At 35.5% G+C, this 12,653-nt stretch overlaps 1 protein-coding gene across 6 annotated transcripts in view; it reads right to left on the bottom strand.

The window, feature by feature from the left end:
• Positions 1-12,653, bottom strand: part of KLHL5 (kelch like family member 5) — a 62,487-nt gene that overhangs the window by 9,338 nt on the left and 40,496 nt on the right. For 5 of the 6 annotated variants that reach the window (XM_037391367.1, XM_037391359.1, XM_037391352.1 and 2 more), the window contains 4 exons: positions 7,140-7,352; positions 2,974-3,160; positions 1,853-2,077; positions 1,369-1,531 (listed from right to left, as the gene is read on the bottom strand). In XM_037391367.1, the coding sequence (XP_037247264.1) occupies positions 1,369-1,531; positions 1,853-2,077; positions 2,974-3,160; positions 7,140-7,352 (788 nt within the window). The remainder of the gene's footprint in view (positions 1-1,368; positions 1,532-1,852; positions 2,078-2,973; positions 3,161-7,139; positions 7,353-12,653) is intronic. The other variant, XM_037391344.1, reaches the window with a different exon arrangement.

Here is a 12,653-nt window from a genome sequence, read left to right as displayed (position 1 = left end):
GGCTGAGACCTGCCCTTGTGTAGTCTTAAGAATTCTCAGGACAGCTAAGGAGGCATCTTACTGCTGTCTTCAACCACCTAATAGGAGGTTATATAGAAGACAGATCATTCTCAGGGGTGTGCAGTGAAGGAAGGAAAGAGACAAGTTCAAACAAGGGAGATATCAATTGGATATTAGAAAAATGCTCAGTACAATGGAGTTCAAACATTGGAAAAGGTTGCCCAGAGAGGTTGTTGGTATTGTTAGATATCATCCTTAGGTATTTAAAATTCAGATACAATCTGAGCTACCTCAGTTAGCTCTGAAACTACATTCAACTTTAAGGTTTAAATTAGAGGATCCTTCCAATCCAAGTTATTCTACAATTCTGTGATTCCAACTGATCTTTATTTTTGTAATTTTGGATGCTATAGAACAATTATACTTAGTCTAAAGGAAAACCATGAAAATCACTCAAAGCCTAGGAATCAAAGTCTACAAATAAAGACTGAAGGAGCTGGAGTTATTCAGTCCTGATGAGTGAATACTGAGGGGATGTGTCTTTAAATACAAAAGGCTGTTGTAAATAGTTAAGAAAATATGTGTTTTCCGTATTCACTTTAGATAGTACAAACAATAATAATATAAATCACGAAAAGGTATTTGAGACTTGACATGCGAACTTCAGTGATGCATTAATAGTTAAGCAGATTGCTTAGGGAAGTTACAGAAACTTTACCACTGGAGGTTAAGAACAAGATCACTCTGAGTATTTTAGATATAATTGATTCAGCTTTAGGGTAGCAGAACAGATCAGGGAACTCCTTGAGGTCATTTCCAGCCATTTTCTGTAACTGCAGCATTAAGTGACCTAGTTGTCTGAATATGCTTTGTATTAGGAATTGGGCATATTTTCACTGAAAAACAGCTATAAACATTTCAGATACCACTCTGGATTAGATTAATTCTGCCAGAACTTACTGTTCTGAGTTAATGCAATAATGCAATATAACATGAGTACTCTTCCATGTACTTTACAGTAATTTTGGAAGTTGATTATTCAAACTATCACAGTAAGAGGAAATCACTGGAGTCTCAGTGAAAGCTAACAATTGTGTGCTCCCTTCTCTGTTAAGGAGATGGTAACTACTTATTAGCCCATAGAGATGGTGTCTCATAAGTGATACTGAGGGGCACTGTGATGCTGTGAGGAAGCTTACTTGACCAATAATACACTATCTTTTCTGTGAATGAAGAAACATGGTTCTTAATGCTATCAACAGGTATCTGTCCAGAGAAATTAGTGATTTAGTAGTAACAGTAATTTAGAATAGTCCTGCGATTACATTAAAATAATGAGATAGAAAAATGAAAGTTGCCTTCACGTACTTTCCATTTAATATTGCTACACCAACAGTGCTCCTTGGAGTTGACATACTAGCTACAAAGTTCCACTGACGAGCCTGTGGATCCCATCTTTCTACTGTATTCAGGTAGCTCCAGCCATCATGTCCTCCTACAGCATACATGGGACCTTCCAATACAGCCACTCCTAAAAAAAACAACAACAAAAAAAACAAACGAAAAACAATTGCTTCTGGATAAGGGGAAAAAAAGATCACATTTTCCTAGTGACAGTCCAGTATGCACCACATAATATTTAAAAACAAATCAAAAGAAACTTCCTTTTGATAGCCAATGCTGGAAGGAGAGGGAGGAAGGAATTATCTGACAGAGAGGACATTCAATAAGCAGTTGGCATTAAAACAAATTTTCCATCCCCCCTTAACCAAATTTCTGAATGTTTTTTGACCAATTCTAAACCAGATAATCTTTAAAAATACGCATTCAGCCTTTACAGAACTCTACATACCAAGACCATGACGATGAGTGGACATAGGTGGCATTACACTCCAAGTTTTTGTTCTAGGGTTGTAGCACTCCACAGTATTCAATGTTTTCAGTCCATCTCTGCCACCAACGACGTACAATTTGTCATCTAAGACTGCAACTCCAAACTGTAATCTTCGTCCATTCATGTTTGCAACAGGAGTCCACATGTTGGTACGAAGCTCATATTTTTCAATGCTTGTAGCTCCTGAATGACAACACACACAAGTTGTTTTTTTTTTTAAATAAAACAACACCACAGAGGTCTGAATTATTCATTTCAGCAATACGCTGATCCCACAAAACAGCATGACATCCTGCAGCATGTTCTTAATTCTATGTCTACAAATAGTCTTCTTTGATTTCCTCACAGATTAACTGCACCATTATAAAGGAGGCCTTTCTCAGTACTTTTCAAGACAAAAAGCAGGATTTCCAACTGCTCTGCAGAATCAAGCCTTTAAAAATTAAAAGTTAGGAATATAAAACAGCTCTTGTGAAATGCGGTTATATACTGAAATCAATATTTTGTAATATAAAAAAAAAATCTGAAGCTATGACATGAAGTACTGAAGGGCTAATGTTAAAACAGTAAGTGAAAGAAAACACTTTCTCTGCCGTAACTTTTGTACCTTGCCAGATTTCTTCTACTATTAAACAGTATGGGAGTGTCCATAAAAAGAAAACCTAAGTAACTGTGACAGAACCATTTACATTTAGACAAAGAGCATATTTTTTTTCATTTCTAATGCATCTGTAGGTCACCTTTGTGCCCTTTCTGTTATTTTCTTCCTTTTGCAAATTACTTCCCATTCAAGTAAATAAAGATTAGTTTTCACTCAATTCAGCATTTCACTACTCAGAAATCAGGCATTCCCTTGATAATTTCAAATCAGTCACAACTCTAGCTTCCAGAATGTTTACAGTATTATCAAAGCTACGTAGATTTTTTTTAACCTAACGAACAGTGTACATTTAAGACATTTCAGGTTCTATACTGCAGAATCTTTGAATGTTAGAATTAACATGTTATAAAAACATCTATCAAACATTTCTTTTAAAATGAACAAAACCAACTCAACTAATTATCATATAAGCCAATACCTTTTGTGGCATCCATTCCTCCAACTGCAAACAACACACCCACTGTCGATTTTCTAGGTTTGGTGCGAGGACTTTGCAACATAGGTCGTCTCTCTGGCAACAGATGGTACTTCATTGCTTCCATAATGAGTTTTTGACATTCAATGTCATCTCTAAAGAGTGCATTATTTTCCATATCTGCCAGAAACTGAAAAAGAAAGAAAATTAAACAAGCTGTATTGCTATAAACAACATGAAAAATAAAAACAAATTACAAGAAAATATTTAATCCAAAGACTTTCACCACCTGATTTAAAATATATGTTTTGAAAATGATCATATAAAAAAGACTAGCATAAAGATAAATTTGTAATAAACAAAATATTCACATTTTAAGCTAAGCTATTAAGTAAAAAAAAAGGCAGGCCATCTAATCTTAATGGATGATTTAAGCTTAATGGTCCAAAGAATAATTTAAGCTTAACGGTCCAAAGGAAGAAAACAAAATCTCCTCCTGTTCCAGTGTCAGTACAGGTATGTTCACAGAAATGGAGTCAGGTTCTGGGTATGTAAATCAGTTTAACCTCATGCTTTTATTCCTGAATCCACTTGGTCCAGGGCTCTAGTCAGGCACAGGCTGAATGTTTGAATATATATTGTATCCCTTGCTCTGACACTGACCCAGATCACTGTGTATCAGTTTAATGCAAGCCTTTGTTAAAATTTTTAGTATCAAGGATACAAGCAAATTTGACAAGTGTCAAATTTTAAATCTGACAAATAAAATTCCACTAAGACTACTAATAACAGTTATTAAAGATTTTGGAGTCTTTTGTACTCTGTGTTTGTCAGATGCAGGAAAAATATATTCATAGGTTGAGTGTCTCAACTGTAATAATCAGAAGTCTAGACAACTGACATTTTTCTGAATGGCAAGACATGGCCTGAGTAACAGAAAAAAAAGCAAGTGAAGCGCCCCACTGGGACTTGGACAGTTGTCACAACAATAAGAAAAAGGCAAATGCCTCTGAACTGCCACCACAAAATCCAAACACTTTGTGAATATTAGAAATATAAGTCCACAAACCAGAATGAGATGTCATTGTTGAGCTGTTGACAGCCATCAGTAACACGTACAAAACTGCTGTGAAATTAGTGATCAGGAGTACTAAAAGGACGCATCATGAAACAGTTGTGCACAGTATGGTGTACATATCCCTGGCTTAAAGCTGCCTTAGGACTGCAGAGTGGCAAATATGATATCCATGGTTCCAGAAGAGATACAGGTAATACAGTCTGCTAAGCCTGAACACATCTCTGTACCAGGCAAATCAACAGAAAACTATGACAGAAAACATAATAAACATACACAGAGAATAAAATAATAAAAAAAAGTAATCAAACTGTCAAAGCCCTTCACCAGCAACTTTTCAGAAAACTGAGCCTGACTTTTGCAGTATTTCTCTATTAGCCAATGTTCTGATTCTATTTAAAATAGCAAATTAAAGTGTTCTCTTGTAAATTAGCAGAGGGAGCTTAATTCTCCTTTACTTTCAGTACTTCCCATTGTTTCTTCTCTTGACCCAAAGCACCACTTACCACTTGTATCACCTCATAGGGATACTTTGAGATTATAAAATAATAAAATAGAAGCAGTCTTTTAACTGCCAGCATGCAACACTATTAAACTACACATGGTTTAAAGGAAAAAAAAAAAAAAAAAAAAAAAAAGAAAAACCATTAATTACTACTGTCCCAAATCAGATATTGTTATAGTTGCATGCATGAAAATTAAGGCTTGTACACAACATGACCCATTCAGACTTCCAATGTATTTTTCTGATAGACAAGCAACATTTAATAAAGAAACACGTCATGTGTATATGAATTTTGCAACAAGATGCAACATACATTTTCTCCAGTTTCTACCCCCCAACCTATAAAGAAGTTCTTATAGCAGAGTGTCAACCTCTAAAAGCAATTTCATCTCAGTTAAAAATAAATGAAATCTAAAAAATCTGAAGCCTCTTGGATCTCAACCTACAGTATTACAATTTTAGGTAAATTTTTATTCAACTTGGAATAGAATTACTTAAATGAAAGCCAATTTTTTCCAAATTTTATTATTTATATAGCTCTTTGTACTAAATGCATTTATAACCAAGCAGTTACAAATGATGTATTACCATGAAATTATAGTCATTGGAAACCTGATGAAGAGGAAGGTAGTGCAGATACTCAAGTACTAAGAATTTCTATCTAAAAGGAAGCTGAACCATCTTCTAACTCAGAAATTGATTAATCATCATCTTCATTAATTTATCAGAGATTGAATACTTGCCACCTTACAGCTTAAGACGCTGACAAATACTCATCTTTAGCCTTTGTAAAAGCAAAAAGAGACCTTAGAGATATTTAGGACACTTGGCATTAACCAAAGAGATGAAACACATTATGAACAAAGACACGCATAAAAACTAAAGAATCTGACAATTCATCATGATTTTTTGCTTCCAATGCTACATTTTCAAAGTATTTCCCAAAGTTTTTTTGAAAGTATATGAACCTAATATCCTTTGTGTCTTGGCTGCAATGTTATTGATTTCAGCAAGTTGTTCAATTTTCTAATTTCATTTCTTTCAAATAGCTTTAACCCTTCAACCATAAAATTGGAAACCTTTTCATTATGTTATGTTTGTTGTCAGATTGTCTAATGTCATGTGATCATGAAGCAAAACATGATTCTGAAAACATTAAGACTGTTTTGGGTACTTCATACTGACTTAATGCACTAATAGTTAACGTGGTGATTTTAACATGGGAACACTTTGTTAAAGTAATAAATAAAAAGGTAACAGAAAAATATTGTATTGAAATATGTATTTGGCGAAGACTTGAAAAATTAAAATATTATGTGAAATACGATATTGCTTTTTTGTTTCATTTTGCTGTTTTCCTAATCAGTTAGTAAGTGGACATAATTTGATTTCAGTACAGATTTCTGGGATAAATACTGAACTTTCAGTTTCTAAAGATTACAGTCAATTAAGTAAGAGGCATACAGCAGTGGTTACTTAGTTACCAATTAATCTGATTCTCAACAAAGGAATAGTTTCCTCTAGGTCAACTGGCTTACACTGTATTATGTTTCTAGAAAAAGCAAATAAATTCAAGGCCGTAACTGAGAAAATCCTGCCATTGCATATATAATATTCAATATGGAAATATTAATATTGAAATGTTTGCTAGTGAATCTCACTATCCAGCAAGAGGATACAAGATTAGAGGCAATACACAGAATGCTGTGTATGTGATTTATCACTACGACTGAATCAAACTCAGTTTTTGTTGTGTTAACAAATTCTACTTATTCAGGTTCCATAAAAATCCTATTTTCTTCATTTAATGGAGATAATTATCACTAAAACTGAAAAATGTAAAGCAAAATCCTTTGATTGTATAGTAAGTATTAAATATTACTAATGAAGGTTCAGCAAAGAAGGCTAGCACAAGAAAAAAAAAATCAAACTTAGTTTACGTGCATGCTATCAAATAATGAATACGATGTTACACATGACACTAACAAGAGTGGTCTTCTACAGGACTAGGAAAACTGTAATTCACAACTATTTAAACAAATAGCTTGAGTCTTCCTCAACATTGTGCATAAATGTCCAAGAAGGAGAAATAATATTGATAAGGAAGAACAAAAAGTACCCAAAGATGGTTAATCAAATGTTGATAGAAGAAAAATCACTTCAAATAATTTATTCAAACCATACTTCCTAAATCTCAAGGATAGCTATAATTATATGAAGGAAATTTAATGATCCAAATAAACTGCACAAGTTCCATAAAAAAGAAATTTAAAAAGGGCACACCTTCTAGTGACAAACATATCCTTAATAAGCATTTTTCTAGGCAACAGAAGTGATTTTTTCGTAGCAGCTCCACCCCTTCTTGTGTCCTGATTCATCTCAGGTTAGGATCAGAATACGCTGCCGTTCACAAAAAGACACAAACTATCATGCCTATACGACATGGTAAGTCCTTATATGCTGCTCTAAGAATCCAAACCATTAAGAATCCTGAAGCTTTTGTGATTTGTCACTATCAATATATTGATGCAGTATAAGCTATGCCCACTGTAACTATGGTATAAACTAGAGAAGAAATGAACAATTTACTTGGGGAGCAAGCAGAGGCAGTCTAATGTAAGCCAGGAGTTTACTGAGATCTTTCCTTCTCTGCTCCAAATCGTGTCGAACCCATGTAAGTAGTGCATTCAGTATAGTCTCTTCATTAGGAATATTCATGTCATCACTTGCTAAAAGCTTTGCAATTTCAGTGGCTGGCAATAATAGAAATTCTTGGTTTCTAATTACTTCCATGAAGTTTTCCTGAAAAAGAAAAGCATTTTTAATAGAGGTGACATCATACTTTGAAGATGTTTTATGGAACTCCTACTATATATTCCCCTCTTCTCCCTCCCTTCACACCATCTCTCAGTTACACCAGCATAATACTACTGGAGAACTGACCTGGAGGGAAAAAAAAAAAAAAGTAACATAAAAATGTACTGACTTATTTTGACTCTGATCATTTCCCCAATTCTATCATTCAGTCCCACAGACAGATGTGCTGAAATAACTGAGGGGACAGTAAATGGACAGAAATGAACAATGGGTTGTGCGGGTTACTATCTTGGCATGGCAACTGAAGAAACACTTTCTGAAGTATAGTTTAAAGAAATAAAAGGCACAGTTTGTTCCTGTTGACAAGGTACAATGCAACATAAGATGCTTTGTAAAGCAAAGAGCACAACATGCTGCAACTACTGGGCACACCTAACTGTTTTCATTATTGCTACATTAAACTATGACATTTAAGTTTTCAGAGGAAATAACAATTTTATTGCTGATTTTAAATGGATTATTTTATTTTACTATTTTATAGGTTTTGTACAGCTGATTGACTGGGGAGTAAAACATACAAAGAATCCACAGTATCATACATACCCTGTTTTATTAACAATATTTACTTTGATAGGATTCAATTTTCTAACTTTCATCCTGTCATTTCCAGCAATAAATCCTTACTTCAAAATAGGAAAGTCACAATATGTAACATTTCCAACACTGATATCTTATTTCTTCATAATACTAGGACCTGCAGAATATACTGTAAGGATTCTCACAACCTTAGGCAGAAATAACAGAAGTACGCAGAAACACAATCAGCTCTATGAACTTACAGTGGGAAACCTGAATGTAACAGAAAAGGGCGAGATCATGTCTATCCCTCTTACCCCACACACCTTTACAAGGCAGCAAAGGAAAGAAAAGCAGTCTATGAATCACAACCATGTACTTATATTTTGGTAGCTCAAAACCCAATTAACCTCATACACCAGACAAAGTAGCTTCATGACAATAAAACAGTATTACAATCAATCTACTAAATGCACTGTTGATTGCTAGATAGCTAATCAGTGGGATGCTGGTTTTGCTCTGCCATCACATGTATCTCCAAAATACCTGGAGGATAAACTGCATGAGATCCACAGACAGGGTCTAACATAACAATTAGCCTTACTTAGTATCTTGTTTAATGATTTAAAAAGCAAGAACTGCACACTAATGAAAAAACTCTGGATGAGAAGCACATACATGTTGGGAAAAAAATAGGATTTTTAGATAAAAAAAAAACAGGGAGAAACTTGGGAGCAGAAGCAGGACCTGCACTGCAAAACAGCTACAAGTTTAGCATATAAAATGGCAACAAAAACATACAGTACAGTTTGGAATTGCATATGCAAAAGACATCATGACAACAAAGCAAAAAAGGTAATACTTCTTCCTTTTTATTGCTTAGTCTAATAATTTCAAAGCTATACCTCAGTACTCAAAAAATATTAACTAATTAATGAATGCTAAGCAAAGAGGAAAAAACTAATTAGGAGTAAACCAGTCCACTTTACATGAAAGCCACACATACGTAGATGGCAACAAGATGTCTAACAGGAAAGATCAAAGTAACTCCACTCCACAGGTAACTCTGGAGTTGAGATTAGGAAAATAATTGAAAGTGTCATCTGCACACATTAACTGTATTCCTGGGCAGAAGTTGGAAAGGAAAATTTTACATTTAATAGCTGAAAAGCTTTCCTCCTAGAGAGATCCAATTGGCTACACAAAAGTGGTGTTTCCAAGAGAAAATGGTAGTCGACTAGAAGGGAGATAAAACTGTCTTTTCCTCTTTAATTAATTTAATTCTATTACAAAACAAAAGTTAAGAAAATGAACAAATACAGGAACTAGAAACTGTGAAAGGACTGTACCAATATTCAGTACCACTATACATGCACTTTATTTTTTATACTCTGATACCAAATGCTTGAGAGTAAAATTGAAGCTGAAAAATGATCAAATTATTTCCAGAGTTTAAACATGCAGTTCACAGAAATTCAGGTTCCACTGAGTTCATTTTTTCCACTGTTGTATTTTTGTTGATTCTCTGTCCTACAGAGTATGCAAGCTGGAGCTGTGCTTTTAGTTTTGCTGAATAAACCGGCAGCGAGCACTGATGAAGAGAAAAGCCAACACTTACTACCTTAAACTTTCCATATTGTCTATCCGGATCACAGGAAGAGGAAGGGGAAAGCACCTGCATGGAAAGCTTCCTTTGTTTCTGAAGGAAACAACAAGCTGATCTCGCATAAGTCAGTCATGGATCCTCTTTGGAAAGCTTTTTTCCAACTGGATTTCATCACTTCAACAGCTGTTGTGTGTAAGAAGCCTGATCTTCCTTCTTGTTGCTTGCAGACAATTGCTTTCTGATGGGAACAAGTTCAGCTTCCTCTTGCTCCCATTCTATTTTTAAAGCAGAGACTCCTTTTGAGCACAGTATCAAAGCATTCCACTGGGAATACAGCCACTCTTTGGCCTATGTCTGGGGGTTTTTATAATCAGAATCTGACAATTCCTCTTCCTCTACAGACAGAGATTCTGAAGACAAAAAGGAGGAGCCAGTGTATCTCCTAGCATTCTTAACCTCCTCATTTAGCCTTTTCTTTCCTTCTTCTTATGGGAACTCTCTGTGGAAGAACAGGATATTTCAGAGAACAAACTGTCTGCAGTTTCAGTTCCTTGCTTTCTGGTCTTGAAAGTACAAAAAGGAGTTTCCCACCCCAAAAGTTAGCTCCTCAAAGACCTTGGAAATTTGATCAAATTACTAGCCTGCTGTTTATATATTAGCTAAACCAGGGACACACAATCCCTGTGCTCAGTGCTATGCATTGCTCATTATAACCTTAAACACACCCTTCAGCACCTGCAGAGTCAATACTGGTATTCTTAACCACAGGTCTGCCTTGAACTTGATACAGAGCAGAATAAAAGAACCCAAAACATTAGAAGCACATAAAAGACCTCATGATGCTTATTTCTCAGTGGTACTTAATGACCACAGTGGGATCCAGCGAGATGATTAGTCTCCCTCTACACTGTGTCAGAAGGATTAGAACCTCAGAGAGCCTGCAGGTGTTCTGGTGCTGAAGGATGTGACACTACGGCAGGCCAATAGGCAGCTCTAACCGCAGGGTTCTGTTTAAACTCTGAACCTGGGCAGCCAAAAAGCAAGAGGTGCTTGACTCACAGGATGTGAATGAGAACAAATAGGGAATGTAATTTTGTCTACCAGCTGCTCCAGTCAGCTGGTAAACTGAGGTCTGAATTCACTAAGAACTGAGCTATCTGACCTTCTGGTAAACTATTAATAATCAGGTAGATGTCAGATAGCAGCTACTTTACTTTTAGCCAGGTTTCACTGCTGCATTAAGCAATAAACTAACCTAATGCTACTGGTGTACCCAGGGTTTGTTTAGAGCACAACTACTGTAGCTTGACTCCTCTCTGCATAGTTTCTGGATTCCAAAAACAGGCTGACCAGCATGCAGAAACCTCTTTAGTCTTGCCAAGGCAGTATGGATCTACTGTGCTAACCAGAACTTAGGGAACTTGAAAAACAGAAATACCTTATGTTTTCACAGGTGAAAGAACGTGAATGAGTATTTTCCAAGTCAGATGATTACTGAGCAGGGTACTTTGGACTGTAATGTCAGGTGCAAGAACGTAAAATCCTTGTTCTAGGCACTAACACTATCTTTGGGTCTGGCCCTTTGTAGGCAAAAAATACTGAAATTTCTCCCCTCTTCATGCTCCCCCCTACCAAAAGAACAAACTATCCTAGCTGTTGCAAGAAAAATGACAAGTTATACCACTTTGATTCCTCCTCCCAAATCGTAACCTCCATACTGCAATGAGTTTTTGTTACCCAGCTTCTGCCTTACAGAAGAAAGCAAGCCTAAGTGTCTCACATACATTCTTCCGCAACTCCTAGCTTGGCCTGAATCTGTTACTCCATCCTCTCTAAAATTTTCTTCTTATAAACAGCCACTGGCCATGCTCAGAAATCATGCAAACTCCAAAATTATCTGAATCATGTAATCACTACTCACATACTTCTGAAGACTTCTGATTAAAATCAGAATGGCTTTTCACTCTGTTCTAAGCATGGAAGGCTGAGCAACAATGATCATAAAGCTTTCTACGTGGGGACTGACTGAGGCACTATCACATGTAATGTTTAGAATGCTTTCCTTTTTTTGCTTGTAATGAAGGAAGTTAAAACCTGGCTACTGCAGAAGCTACTAACACTTACCTAAGAATGCCTCACTACTAACCACAGGTATTTCATGTTCTAGAAATAACAGAATCTAGCTTTTCCTCATCTGAAAGTATTAACCTCCCTCTGGTTTACTTTTTTTGTGGAAAAGGAGCTATTGGTTTTCATTCAAGGTACACTACCAATTGTTTCAAACAATGAAGATGGCAAAAGGGGTGTTTCTTTTGACTTTCTGAAGAAGCAAGAAAAATGCCCAGAAGGCATTTTGTGCAAAAAGGCTTTAAAAATTAAAGTGAACAGATACACTACCGGCCCATCTAATATAACTCCTACATTTATAGTTGTATGATCCCGATGCTATATATGAAGTACAGCAAAACAGGATAACCTTTGTACAAAAGATATCTTTACCCAGACACATCCCATGATTCTGTCAACTATATTTTAAACCCCCGATGCATAAAAATCAGAGTTGCTTTCTATACAGCACTAAATCTGCTAGTGATCACTTCAGTTTATTTCATGTTTCACTTAATGCATCCTGAGGATTTTTCAAGCTTTAATTTGCAATGTCAAAAATTGACCTGTTTTGATGACAATGTTAAAAATTACTCTTCTCAAAAAGCAACTTATCAAGTGTCAACACTAAGCAATAAAGTAATGCAACACAAGTCCTTTTAGCATAACATACATCTACATATTTAAGTATGTAATTGAAGTGCAGCATTCAAATCCTTCTTATTTACTTTTTTAATCACACTGTATTATGTGACTAAAATAATGCCATAAAATCATGCTAATGCTTTCCAGTGACACTAATGAACACTATTCAGACAGAGCAGGTCTATTAACAGAGGCAGCCCTACTGGGGTAACTCACTCATTGGTTCTTCAGTTTAACCAAATGCTCATTTCAGCTGAATTTCTAGTCTTCGTGTAAATACTATTTTAATGAAGCAGGTAAGATGCTTATCAAATCATAGCATATATCACAAAAACCTTTAAAATTGAGCAGTT

The sequence above is a fragment of the Falco rusticolus genome, chromosome 1, assembly GCF_015220075.1.
Source record: "Falco rusticolus isolate bFalRus1 chromosome 1, bFalRus1.pri, whole genome shotgun sequence".
Classification (NCBI taxonomy): Eukaryota; Metazoa; Chordata; class Aves; order Falconiformes; family Falconidae; genus Falco; species Falco rusticolus.
The sequence above is the reverse complement of the archived record's forward strand: the minus strand, read 5'-3'. Positions and strand labels throughout refer to the sequence as shown.